Consider the following 14042-nt stretch of genomic DNA (forward strand, 5'->3'; position numbering starts at 1 on the left):
TGAGAAATGTAGAGGGCGTGCAATTGAAGAGATCTTCAGAAAGCTTTCATGCTTAGGTTTTGGTCTTTTTGCAGGAGTTTTGATGATCAGAAACATAGTTTTAAAGCTGTACTTATCTGAAAACCCCTTTTTTTTCTAGATCTGGGGCTCCTTCTCCTCTGAGCAAGGTAAATGCTGCCAGTTGCTATACTAGATAATTCTTGTTCAGGTGATATGGTTTAGGACATTGTAAGGAGTTAAATTTCCATCTCTTATTCTGCTTTTTAGATTTTGCCACCTAATTGACAAAATTAGATCTTTTAATGTCTTTATAAACAGTGGCCCATAAGAGCATGTCACTGTTCTGAAGGGCTGCAGTGCTTGTGCCAATCAGGATGCTAAGGAATTTCACCTGGATGTGGTGACTTCTCCTTGTGAAAGCATAAAAGATACATATATTTTTATCTCAACTTCTTTTTTTTTTTTTTTTTTTTTTTTTTTTTTGCTTTCATTCCACCCTAATTCTCATATCACCAAGAAACTTGCTCCAGGGTATTTCTCCTCCAAGTCCTTCACTCCTTCCATAGCTTTCTAGGAAGGAGTTCTGGCTCTTCTAAACCCATGTTCATGTGAAAAGCTAGGAAGAAAATTTTCATCCAATATACCTAGTTTCAGAAATGACCTTCAGTAGTGAGACTGCTGACCTTAATTTAAAGCAAGAGTTGCCAGTGAAAATGCCTTGGTTTGAGTGTCAGATAAACTAATGAGCTTTATGGTGTTAGTAATAGTAGCTCCTGGTATCCCTGGAGCATTGCCAAGTGCCATAGCTGTGTCTCATAATGGATGCTGTGGGGAAAAACTCAATTAAATCTTCTGAAGATAATGCATGGGGTTCAGTTCTTGATTCTAGATAAAGCTCTTAAATTTCTTTCTGAAAAGCCCTTTACTAAAAAAAGCCACAACAAAGCCAAAAGAAAGCAAAATAAAAAAGTAACCCCCACAACTGCTGTTTACGAGAGCAGTTTGGTGAGAATGATGGCTCAGACAGTGTTCTTACAGCTTTAACCCCTCTTCCTTGATGCACATGAGGGATTGGGACCACTGTAGTCTCAAACCTTCCTAAAGCTTTGAAGAGAGTCCAGAAAGCTTACACCCATCTGCTAGAGTTATGATGATGGGATGGCAGTAGAAGTGTTCAGGAGAAAATCTCTTCAAATTTGCCGTTCTTTTTCCTTCTTGCAAGTGGTCAGAATGGCAAACAGTACTAAAATTAGGACTTGCTTTCAGTTGTTAGGTAAAGGATCTCTAGCATGTGAGATGCTGTACCAAAGCTTACAGTGTCTTTTGGAATTAAATTGACACTCTACCAGGTAACTTGAGTCTTCAAGTTCACAGAGGAGTTGCAGTATACTCTCCTGGGTGTCTGTCCTTGCCATACTTGAAGTATCTTTATCCAGAATTGGAGCAGCTAATGAAGCAAAGTCATAGGATGAGCTGTCTTTTGTATCTTTCCAAGGACTTAACCCTGAATGCTGTTGGTGGCTCTTTAAACTCTCTTCTGAAGCTTTACAGACACATTTTTAACTAAACTTTTAACTAGTTTCTAACCATTTCTCTTCTCCCACCATTTCTGTGGTTAGAGTACTGAGGTGCTGTTGTGGACAAACAACTATTTAATTCCATAGACAAAATGAATAGTTTGACAGTTATAGAAACAACTCCTTTAAAATAAACCTTGTAGAAACTTTTTGCTTCTTTGAAGTCACCTTGGGGTTTCTCAGCTCTGCTACCATCTGAAATTTTAGTCCAGTCTTCCTTAAATTATTTGAGAGGAGAAAATACCTCACGATAAAATGACATTATGTCCAAATTTAGTTCTTAAACTAAAACTAGGGCTGTGCATGGGCTGGTTGGGGAGAAATCCTGGTATATTGAATGTATATTTAAAATGTTTCTCCAGTCTTCTCCAGCCACAACTGTTACATCTCCTAGTTCTACTCCAGCAAAAACTATTGATACATCTCCTCCAGTTGATCTTTTTGCAACTTCATCTACAGCTGCTCCAGTCAGGTAAGTTAAAAAGTGTATTTGAGTTACTGAGCTTGATGTAGGTACCAAAGTGAATTGTTTGGTATTTAAGTGTTCTAGATGAACAAGATCTGGTTTCCTAAATAAATAATTGACTGGATTAACGCATAGAAATTCTGCCAATCTTCTTCCACCTAAAGCCAGTTCATTGCCTGGAAATGCAGGGTTCTTGCTTTCATACATGGCATGATGAAATATGGAAGTAGAATGGTGCTGGTTTCAGTCACAACAGTTATTTTCTCTGTTTTCAGGCACTGCCTGGAATTTTTCATTTTCTGTTTTGGGTGTTGTGGTGGGATTTCTTTTGGTTTGGTTAGTTGGATTTGGGTTGGGGTTTGGGTTTTTTGGTTTTTTTTTGTTTGTTTGGGTTTTTTTGTTTGTTTGTTTGTTTGTTTTTGTTATTTGGGGGTCTTTTTAAAGAATTTTAAGTCTCGTAGATCTGTTGCAATGCCATTATCAGGAAATGGAAGTAAGTTAAGGTTCCCATCCTGGGTTGTAGCATATTCTTGGGACTCACTACACTAGAGGTGCTTATGGCCACTGCTCTAATCCTAAAGCCTGGAAAAAAGGTCTCTATTTCATCCAAACTATTGTTGATTCCTTAATCCAGTCATGACATTAAAAAAAAAATGATTGAAATGGACAAATTCCTCCAGTATGTAATGTCTCTCTTCCTTCTCTTGGCAGCTCTTCCAAGCCATCCAGTGATCTTTTGGATCTTCAGCCAGATTTTGCCAGTGCTGGGCAGGCAGCTCCAGCGCCTGCTCCTGCGGGCGCTGCTGCTGCTGCTGCTGCTGGAGGCACCTCGTGGGGAGGTAGAGAAACCTCACTGTCAGCATCCCTCCCTGCAGTCTCCATCTCCTTGCCTGCCTGAACCGAAATCTGCCTCTTTCTCTGCTAGCACAGGATGTTCCCAACCCACTCCCAGGCTTCTGCTGACCTGACAGTCAGGCATCCCTCTGCAGCTCAAGGCTGCTGCTTCTTTCCAGGGATATGCATAATAGTATAAGCTGCTTATAAGGGCCTGACTGCAAAGCTGAGGGAGCCAGGATTATGTGACTAAAAGTGAGCAGGAGGGGGATGGATGAAGGTGAGCAGGTAGGGTAGGCACTTCAAAACAGAAGAACCAGAACTGCTTGTGTGTTTATTGGCATGGTGGGGGCAGAAAACAGCTCTTCTCTTCGTGGGGCAAAGGCCACAAATCAATAGGAGGAGAAACAAAAATAGCTTTTAAAACAAAAATGCGTGTAAAGCGAACGGTGGCAACTTAGTTCTGCTGCAAGTGTGATTACCTCTGACAAGGCTTGACATATTTTATTAAAGTGTCTGCTGTGTGTGCTTAGAATACTAATATGGAAATAGAAGTAGAGGGCTAGCTGCTTTCAAAAAGGAATAACTAACCAGTTCTCTGAAATCCGACCCTGTTGTTCCAGGCAGCAGCAACAGCTGGTGATCTGGAGGACCACAGTAAATGTAGGCAGTGCTCACTCTTGTCCTGTAAAAACAAGGAATTAGGCCAGTAAATGTGATTTAATTTATACAGTTGTAAACCAATTGTGGTGTAATCTTAAGGGATCCTGTGTGGCAGCTTAATGAACTCACCAGCCTGCTCCCAGCTGGAATGCAGCACTGAGTCATGCTGACTCTGCTGTCAGGGCTCATACTGCCACTGGTGCCTTCTGCAGTCCCTGTTTCTGTTCTTAGTTGTAGTTCATTAAAGATGGCATTGTACTTCAGCCACTTCATTAAGAGAGGATAGCTAGGGCTGTCATGTAGACACTGTATTGCATATTCCAGTTTAATCTGTTGAATTAATTTCTTTTTTTATCCTTGCAAATGTCAATTTTATTAACAGTAAGATAATCTTATCCAGACAGCAAGACCAGAGAGTCGTCTATTCTAGGATGCCTGGGACTAATTATTCTGCAGTATTTTGATTGTGTCCTATTTGTCTTACTTTGTCATTGCGAAGCACTGAATTACAAGCTTTGAGATGTTTGAAAGAGCTAACTTTTTTAAACAGTTGCTCATTCCTGCAATAATAGAAATACAAATAGATAGCCAGTAATATTGTAAAGTATTGATTTGCATAGAAATTGAAAGCTGATTTGGTTTTATTTTTTCTTTTTGGACAAAACACCCATAGTTTGAAACTTAGGTGTTTTTATTCTTCTGAATTAAAGTTTAAAAACTTTAAAATTGTCTGGTAATATCCTTAGTCTTACGCCATGACAGAAAAGGACAGCTAATTATTTTCCTATGGCTGGAGTTGTTGCTAGCCTCATTAAGTACACTTCAGTCTTATCTTTCAGAATAGCATTTTGGTAACTTAGTAAGCTTCAGCCTTGTCTGCTTTACTGCTGGCAGCAGTCCAGGTATGATGACCTGTTAGTGCACTGGAATCTTGCTTTTTGTTATTGTTGGTTTTGGTTAGGTTTGGTCTTGTTGGCCTTTTGTTTTGTTTCATTTGGGTTTGTTTGAACTCTCTGACAGAATAAAAATATTTCACCTGGAAGGTAGGGCAGTACTGAGGCAGATCCCTGATGTGAGCTAGTGAGCTCTCCATTCCTGGAGGTTTTTCAAGACTTGAGTAGTCTGAGCCATGAGTGACCTGTTCTGGTGTTGGGAGCACTGTTGTTCTGAGCAGAAGGGTGGACACAATAACCTTCATTCCACCCAGGAATTTTGGGAGGCTGTGTAACCATGCATCCCTGCTACTTGAGGGCTGCTTACTCTTCTGGGCTACAGCAATTGAATGTGGGAACTCATGAGAAAATAGTTCTGGAGGGAGGAAGCTGGAAGAAGCACTGAAGTTATTACAGGTTCAGAATAGCTAGGAAAATGTGAATATCAATTCACGTTGCAGCATTAAGACATATCAACAATAAACAGTCCTGCTTTTCTCAGTCTTGCTGACAGTGTAGATTCTATGTATTTTGGCATATGCTATATATTCAGTATATTTGGATTATATTTGGGGTTATGTACAGTACACTGTATATTTTGTTGTATACTACTGTATTTCTGAATACATAATATGTCATCTACCAAGTGAACTATAACTTCTGAAAATATTCACTTCTATAGTGTCAGGAAACCATCAAGATAGGATAATTTGGTGCCTTGCAGCATACTGCAAGGAGAATAGATAGCCATTTAGCAGGTAGAGTAGACTATAGTATTACAAAACATACAGTAGGTCAAAGTCTGCCTCTTTGTGAGGTTTTACTCTTGGATATAAAAGCAAACTGACTTGAATTTCTGCTCTGAACTGCCTTACAGTGTGTCTTAGAACATGGATTTGCTAACAGTATTATTACTTTAATATTACTGTACAAAAAACCCATTGTTTTTAATAATTCCCATATTAAGACTGAGCGTACATTGCTGTGTTGGATAATTGTCACTTTACTATATTGAGTTCAATAACATAATAATAAAAAGGCATTGAAGACTGAGCTAATAGAACTTAAAATTTTGCCAACAGTTGTTTATTTCAAGTCTAGCTGTTGACATTCACCTGGTGTGCAGTAATGGGATACCAGAGTGCTGCATTTTTAATGTACTGTTCTACTCTTTTAGAATGGTATTTTGGTTTAGTTCAGCTTGTGCCGTCAGTCTCAAGTAGGGCTTGCCCAAGGAACCAATTATGAAAATTGTAAACAATCTAAATGTAGGTTTTTGCTGCCTTTTTTACAAGTGTTTTAAAAATAAAGACAAATTTGTGAAGGTAGGGCTGCTCCTGCTCAAATAATTTTGCTTCCAAATGCTGATCCACAGTAGAGCATCAGGACTCTGCTTGCTGTTCAGTGTGGTTAAGATGGACCCATGGCCCTGTTATGGGTACAAAGAATCTTGGAGCAGCACTGAGATACTGGTTAGTAAACAGGGAGCTGCTGAGCTCAGGCTATCCTAACTACAGAATAAAAATTTAATAGGACAGACTAATTAGTTTTTGCATGTTTTTATATCTCGTAGCTGATTTTTATGTAGGCAAAACATAACTCTGTGTATGAGCTCAATCTGACTGATCTTAGAGGACATAAAATTATAGGAAAGTCTGTCATTAAAGATGCTTCATTGGCTTTCAGAAGCAGTTGACTAAGGAGCCAAACTTGGAGCAGAGCCAGTCTGCTTATGCTTGTGCTGTCAACATTCATACTCCTCATAGCAAGTGTTAACAGAGTTAGTTGTTCCTGCAGAGCATGTTTGCTCTATCATAGATGCAGAAAAGGCTTTTGAAGAGGAGCTGCTCTATTTATTTATTTATTTGTTTTGCACTTGGCAGTTGTCCCAAGTCCAAGAACCACCACCTGTTTGTCTCTCAGAATGTATTTGGGGACTAGGGATGCCATGTATCATATCCTGAAGTAACAACACTATTTGCAAGCTGCTCACTGCTTAAGTATCCTACTTTAGTGCCTGTTCTGTAAAGAGTTCTGGGGACGTACTGGTCCTGCTTTGAAGAATAATTAAACAGAATGAGCTTTGTCCTGTCAGAATAACTTCCTGAATATTAGAAAAGCAAGTGTAGAAATTATGTTTCTAGGCATAACCTAGACATGCGATTTAGCATGAACATTTGGCTAATGAACATCTTCAATTTGGCAGTTCTACTAATTACTGTTTTTTTATTCTGCTGTCATTTTAATGGACAATCACTAGACCTCTTGGGAGAGGGTGAGTAGTATTTTCGATTTCTAAGACCTCTGTATGTTAAGACTCCTCACTAAAAGCTCCAGCTTTCTGGAGCTGAGCAATGTGGTCTTTGCCTTTCCCCTTACCTTTCCTGTTTGCTCTTCATTACTTGGTTGCATATAGATAATCTGGCTGCACTTTCTGGTGTGACCTCGGAGCCACAGATTTCAGATCCATTTGCCCCAGAGCCTACTGCAGCTGCTGCTCCAACTACTGACACTGCAACCACTACAGCTGCTGCCACGACAGCCACCACTGTCCCTGCTGCCACTGCTGAGGTGGATCTCTTTGGAGGTTAGTTTGGTTGCTGTAGTGCTCCGCACCAGTTCGTGATGCAGGCAAGCAATACTGAGCTCAGCTGCACAATAAGGCCTCTGGTTTAACCAGCTGCATATATATGGAAAAATATATGGAAAACTGTAAACCGTAAGATTGGGTAAACTTATGTCTCAGGTCCACGTGGGGGTAAGCAGGAATTGTTTCCACATTATTCAATAACTGTGCACTCTAGTACAATTTCTGAGAAAAGCAGCTGTGCTTTTGTAGTTGAAGGGATAGATGTGGCAGTATCCTCCCCTTTGTTATGTGTCATACTTGTGCTGTGTTGTGTTTGTTTTGGGTATTTCCTGCAAATAGAGTATGGAGCCAGCTGAAATTACTGCATTTCAGCAATCTTGAATTTGGGTTTTATTTCACAAATATTTGCAGAAAATTGAAGGGGTGATGAACTTGAACTAAATGTCAACTATGCAAACAATAATATGTAAAGGAAAAAGAGGAAAAATAATCTTAGAGTTTACTTGTGCTCATTCAGTTTCTAACGTTCTCTGCTATCCGCTTGAGTAGGAATACATTTCCCACTGTATGTTGTCATTTTTCTTGGTACTCCTGTGGAGCAGGAGGCTTCCCAGCAGCATGTCAGAAATTACATTTTTTTAACAATATACCAGCCCAGTAATGGAGAAACCTTCTGATTTACTAACCGTGTTTAAGATCCCCTGACCAATGCGTTTTTCTAGTTTTCTCTTCTCTCATGTATACTTCCAGCATGACAGGGGATCTCAGGAATAGGTAATAGCTTATTTGCTATCAAAACTGAATTCCAGTATCTTCTCTGTGGGGTGTGTTTATTTATCACTTCTACTGACAGGATTGCCAGAGAGGTCTCATACATAAGCAGTTTGACTACAAAGGTGTTTCCTTAAGCCTGAAAATTCCCAGTTAGAAGGGTTGTTTTAGGAGTGGCTTCAACAGACAGCACCAACATATGCCCTGATAAAATGCTGAAAAGCCCTAAGAAAGGAATACAACTGCTACTTGCTGATTACCCCTCCTTTTACAAAGATTGGTAATCTAAATGCCACAAGATCAGCCAGTTGAGAAGCATCTTCAAAATTGTCATGGGCAAAGTTCTGGATGCCACTAGAAGTGAGAGAGAGTCTGATGTTGGTTGCTCTCAGGAGCATGTTGCAGAAGCCAGGGCCTGTGCTCATTAATAACCCTGCAGATGCATAGTGTGAAATTTATGGGATGTAAGCTCTGAGGTTGAGCCAGTCTTGGATACTACAACTTCAAATTACATTATTAATTTATTAACTTGGTAATTTAGTAATTAATTTAATAATTAATTAATTTAGTAATAGGTATATGACTTTTGTAAAAAAATGAAAGGATCGTTAAATGGATAGAAATCACTGTGAACTTGAAACAGGATTGGAAAAACAACTACCTGTGCTTGTTCTTCCAGTACTACAGCAATAAGATGCAATTTTTTTTCCTACCTTTTCCACTACTCTGTATCTGGAAAAACAACTACTGTCACATCATGTGCCTGCTTCCAGGCTTGTCAGGCAAGGACCAGGATGCGTTTAGTTTCTAGAGATTTAACTGATCATTAGATAACTTAGTGACGCGTGTTCAGAAGTGGAGCTTCACCCTTCAGTGCGGAAAGAATTTCACTCTTGCGGCATGCAGACTTCTGTGACTTGATCTCTTCCTTTAAAGAGAATGTATTTTGTCACTCAAATGCAATAAATCTCCAGTGGATTATATAGTAGATGCATACTGATTTTTTTTTTCCTGGAACGCTTCAGAATGAAGCGAGCTTCTATTATTTATGATAGTAGAAAACCTCTTGTTTGCAATAAGAAAAATCTCTAAACACACTCAGCAGTAGAGATACTTTTGCAGTGCCTTCAAGACATCCAGTGGACAGACCCTTTTGAGATCTGTGAGTCTGTGTTGAACTTCCATCTGTCTGTCCGTGGTTTGAATTTTTTTCTTTGTTTGTTTGTTTTTTCCTGAAGGCTGTGCTCTAAGTATATTCTAGCTCATATGCTAACATTCCTTGTTAATTTAAGACTGTGTCCAGTGCTAGAAGTGGTCGTTTTTGGGCAGACACTGCTACTGTCTAGTGTTTGTGATGCTAGACGTGCTTACACTTAATCCTATTAAGTAGGTATTTCACCTTTGAGGCCTACTAGAGATAGGGTCCTCAAGGTCACCTTAACTTCTTGCAGCTTGCCAGGGCTTTGTTGCTTCACACAATTTCTTATGGCCAGGTGTGGTAGCAGAAGGTACTGGAGCAGTGATCTCGAGAGAAAGAATGTAAAGAGTCTTCAGGGAGTGTTTGTGTAGGGAAAGAGGCTGAAAGCTGCTGGGGAAAGGTAGCCAGGCTGAAGGAAGGAGCAGTAGAGGAGGCTGTGGAATAACTGTCGACTGCCCTGTGTGGCTGATACTTTGGCTGATAGGAGTCTGCATTCTGCCTAGGGCTGGGCTTTGTCTTTGAGAGATAAGATCTGCATTATGTGTTCATTGCCAGTATGGCATTGGAAAGCAGATGAGAAATGCAGGATTGATCCAGCATAGCTTTTTTAAAGAACTCCATGTCATTAAGAGGCAAACTTTCAGTGACCTGGGCCAGCTTGAGGAACTCCTAATCATGTTTCAAAGACAAACAAGAGGAGGCTGTTTTCAAAGAGCAGCTAGAATCCTTCCTGTGAAAGAGAAATGCGAAGGTAGAAAAAAGGCAAAATACCTTGATATGCCATTCAGTAATAAAATTTGGGAATAGTATTTTTGGATATGTGTATTGTGCACTTGAGTTACAATTTGTTGTGGGATTACTCTATAGTCAGTGCAAGTAACAGGTCACGGCAGACACTGTGCAAATGTCACTTATTAGGCATTAAGGTAATTGAATTGTAAATAGGCACAGCTATGGTCTTCCTGTAAAGAAACTGCAAGCAAAGTGCTGAAGACTTTTGGCAGTTAAGGGCTAAGCAATGTCCCTTATGCTGGTACATGCTGGTATAGCAAGTTAGCACTTAATTAATAAATACCAAACAGACAACAAATACTTTGCATAATTATTATTATCTCCTATCTCTGAGCATAGTGAAATATTTCTTTATAACTCAGGTCAGGTGTTCTATGTCAAATAGCAATGAAGGGTGACTGAAGAGGGAAAAAACTCTGGAGCAGTTTCTTGTGTATGCTTCAGTTCTATAATCTTTCCTCTACTTGTGACTTCCACAGGATTGTTTCACATGTTTCATAATTCATGAATGATTATAAGTCAGTTGTATCATTTGTGTGAGTAAATTTGCCATGTATTGATGCCATGGCATCAAAGAAAGCCTGAATTTATGAGACGAAAGAGATCACTCAGCAGGAACACTTATTTTTTCTGCTGACAAGATGTATTGAAGCACTACTTCAGTGTTTAACAACTTTGAAAGCCCCTTGTTTGCGTGTTATTTCAGTAAGAACTATATTTATGAATTCAAGTGTAACGCAGTACATAATACATACCTGTCACTCCTGGCAGGTGTTCCGTGCAGTGTGAACTTGCAGAGGTTTCAGCAACATCTTGTTAAGTTTTCAGCATGTCAAGAAAATCAAGTGAGGACCATATGTTACTTGATTCTAGAAGTCAAAAGCTAAATTCATTTTTTAGACAGGAGATGCAAAAATATAAAGAATACAGTGACTGCTTTAAAGGGAGAAAATCTCTTACACTGCTGAATGTGCAAATGTAGCGTTACTACAACAATATGAAGGAACACAAAAGAAAATAAACTGTCTTTATTAATAATAAAATATGCAGATGTAATTGTACCCATTGTTGCATGTTAGGCTAGATTTTAGCAGAGGGCAGTTGTGCAGGAGCAGCAGAGCCTTTTGAAAAGAACTTAAGCACTAGCTTAAACCCAATGGCAAACCCTTGGTTTAGGCTGTGAGTTGTAGGGTCACCTGTTCAGGTTGGTGTGTCTCTATATTTATATAGGTTTCTTGAACTAATCAGAGTAACTAATATTAGGAGATTTTACAATGATATTTTTCTTTTAGATTCCAGTAAGAACTGAAGTTTTTATCCCACCTGCCATTTAACCCAAGTCTGATGCTAAAAAAATTACAGCGCTTGACAAGAACCTTACACAGAAGTGTCAGTAAAAAATAAAGAAATAAAGCTGGTGCCAAACTGTTTCCATGCATCTGTGGGCTGGAAGGAACTTGTGCCCACCTTAATATCTATTATATTATTATCTATTATATGTGGAACTTCAATAGCCTAAATCTGGACAGGAATAGGTATCACTCTGAGGCTGAAGTGATCCCAACATAGAACTAGTGGCTAGATCTATACACTCTGTATTTCTGCCTTAAATGTTATCTGGAATCTATCCTTTTATTCTGGAAAGTAATTGTAAGTAGGGTTGACCAATGTCTGTGCTGTTGGCCTACAAGCTTGTGTGGGCACAAATACATTTCTTTGCAAGAGCCCAGGGTGCCCCTTCATCTGAAAGCTGGCCCTGTAGTGCAGAACTGATCTCACATGATGTTACACAAAACACCTTCTCAAGCAGGATGATGCAAAACCCTTCAGTTCAGCTCTGTGCTGAATTCCTTCCACACGGAGCACGCCAGTGTCTGGTACACACACAGCACTGGGATGCTTGACTCACTCTGATGTTTTTACTTGGACAACTGCCATCCAGTTTTGTTGTTGAACAACCCTGTTACTTGAAAAATAGAATTATATTTGAAATGGCTTATTAGCAGGCATTTTTTGCTACTAACTCATTTTAATTCTATTGTACAAGACTAGTGGGCTTTCTTCTCTTCTGTTGAAGTTTTGATGCATGTTCTTTTGAGCTTTTTAGATTACCTGGCACGAATTTGTTTTTAAAATGGTTGTTTTCATTTTAAAATTGACCTTCAAGTTAAAGCATGTTAAGCTTTTTCCTGTGCTAATTTGACAGTGCAATTGTAGTATTCCCCAAAAGATGTTTTTAACTTGCTAATTTTTGTAGCAGTAGAAAAATGTCCTTTACAAGCATCTTGAAGTATTTAATCCTCATTGTGCAGTCCTTTTTTGTGGAGAAAATGCTTGCCTATGAGGATAGTCCAAATGGCACTGTCCATTAGGACTACTTCATAGAATTAAGAGCACAAATGCTGGTTTAAGCCTAGAAATAATGCTGTTCATAGCTTGAAATTTAAGCATGCCATTTAGGAACTGGCAAACAAAAAGAAAAAAAAAAGAGTCGAAGAGCAAGTGGCAAACAAAAAAAAACTTCAAAAAACCTAATGAGCAAGTCATTCCAAAACCCCAAACTAGTCACTTTCTCTAACTTGGCTGGTTGGCCTAGAAGTGATCCTGAAGGGACAGACAGGTTATGGCTGGCCAGCCATTGGTTAAGATGAATAATCTTGATCTGTTTGAAGCAAGCTGAGTAAATATAACCTATGCATCACATTATGGCTTCAGAAAGATCCAGTTGGAATACTGTTAAGAAACAAGTAAGTTCAGTTTTTTAGATGTTGCATGACTGACTTGGCTCAAAGACTAGAAATGGTAGTTGCAAATACCTACCAGAGTAATTGGACTGTTATTTGTAACAGTGCAAGGCACTATGCAAGTAAACTCACAGTTGCAGATTAATCACATGTAATACAGGCTTTGAGCATGCAAGTTGTTAATATCTGCTCTTAAGTTAATTTTGTTAATTAGCTGATTTTGGGTAGTACATGAGCATGCTGCTCTGAACCCTTATACAATGAGAATAATGCCTTCTTTTGCACTCACTGTGCTTATTGTGGGCAACCCAAGAAGCTCCATCTGCAAACCCTGTCTAGAACCTGCTTGTGTGGGGTTGGGGGAGAGACAAAGCGTTTTGCGCTGCATGAGTTGTCTTGCTGTTGGAGTAATTACATTCATGTTGTATAAGGGGATCTACCTGTGCAATTTAACTTGGTTCTTTTACTATATTTTTCTTCTCTTTATTCCTTTTTTGTTTTTTTTAATTTATGTTTTTAAACTGCACCCAAGATGCCTTTGCAGCTTCTCCTGGGGAAGCCCCTGCAGCAGCTGAAGGGGCAGCAGCACCAGCTACCCCAACCCCTGTAGCAGCAGCTCTTGATGCATGTTCAGGAAATGGTGGGTTTTATGTCATTAGATAGTCTCTTGTTTTGCTGGTTTTTGGTTTGTTTTGTTTTGGTTTTTTTTTGTTTAAACTACATGGCAGTGTGTTTTTCTGAAAATTTCATACTGTTTGCAATTGGTAAAAACAAACCTTAGACTGAAGAGCATGCTTAACAAATTTGCCTATTTCCAAGTCCCAGTGACTTTGTATTTATTTGGTAGTGCTAATGAACAGTTCTGTCAGTGCTGAGTTTTAACAGTAGCCTGGATAGTCCTTTGTCATATTTGGTTTTTTGGCCTCATCAAAGAACCTTTGAAAGTTCTCCCCTCTAGTAACTAGGCTGCTCAGCCTTTTAGACAGTCTTTATTTTGGAAAAAAACTTAAGTAACATGTCTGGATAAGTAAGCTAGATGTTAGAGCAGCCTCCTCTGTGTGCGTGCGTGTATTTGCAGTATGTGCATTGCCTATAGTTGCTTTGTTCTTGACTTCCTCCCTCACTGATCCTAAGTATGCATACACATATATTTCCCCTCTCCTTTTTACAAGACCCCTTTGCCCCATCCGAAGGTAGTGCAGAGGCTGCTCCTGAGCTGGACCTCTTTGCTATGAAGCCAACAGAGACTGCTGTTCCTGTAGTTACCCCTACAACTAGTGCAGCCACTCCAGTTCCTGCAACAACTCCTTCTCCAGCTGCTGCTGTTGCTGCTGCTGCTACTGCTACTACAGCTACTGCCACTACCACCACTACTGCCACCACTTCTGCTACCGCCACCACCTCCGCTCCTCCTGCTCTAGATATATTTGGTGGTAATTTTGTTTTTAACTCTTTGATTCTGGTGGATTGATCTG

General features: G+C 39.5%; 1 protein-coding gene across 1 annotated transcript in view; it reads left to right on the plus strand.

The window, feature by feature from the left end:
- The window catches only part of SNAP91 (synaptosome associated protein 91), a 63174-nt gene that overhangs the window by 32596 nt on the left and 16536 nt on the right, over nucleotides 1-14042 (plus strand). Inside the window, exons 12-18 of the mRNA XM_005485947.4 lie at nucleotides 140-167; nucleotides 1940-2049; nucleotides 2755-2882; nucleotides 6733-6747; nucleotides 6889-7059; nucleotides 13100-13207; nucleotides 13740-14000. Coding sequence (XP_005486004.1) covers nucleotides 140-167; nucleotides 1940-2049; nucleotides 2755-2882; nucleotides 6733-6747; nucleotides 6889-7059; nucleotides 13100-13207; nucleotides 13740-14000 — 821 coding nt within the window. The remainder of the gene's footprint in view (nucleotides 1-139; nucleotides 168-1939; nucleotides 2050-2754; nucleotides 2883-6732; nucleotides 6748-6888; nucleotides 7060-13099; nucleotides 13208-13739; nucleotides 14001-14042) is intronic.

Source organism: Zonotrichia albicollis, chromosome 3, assembly GCF_047830755.1.
Source record: "Zonotrichia albicollis isolate bZonAlb1 chromosome 3, bZonAlb1.hap1, whole genome shotgun sequence".
Lineage (NCBI taxonomy): Eukaryota > Metazoa > Chordata > Aves > Passeriformes > Passerellidae > Zonotrichia > Zonotrichia albicollis.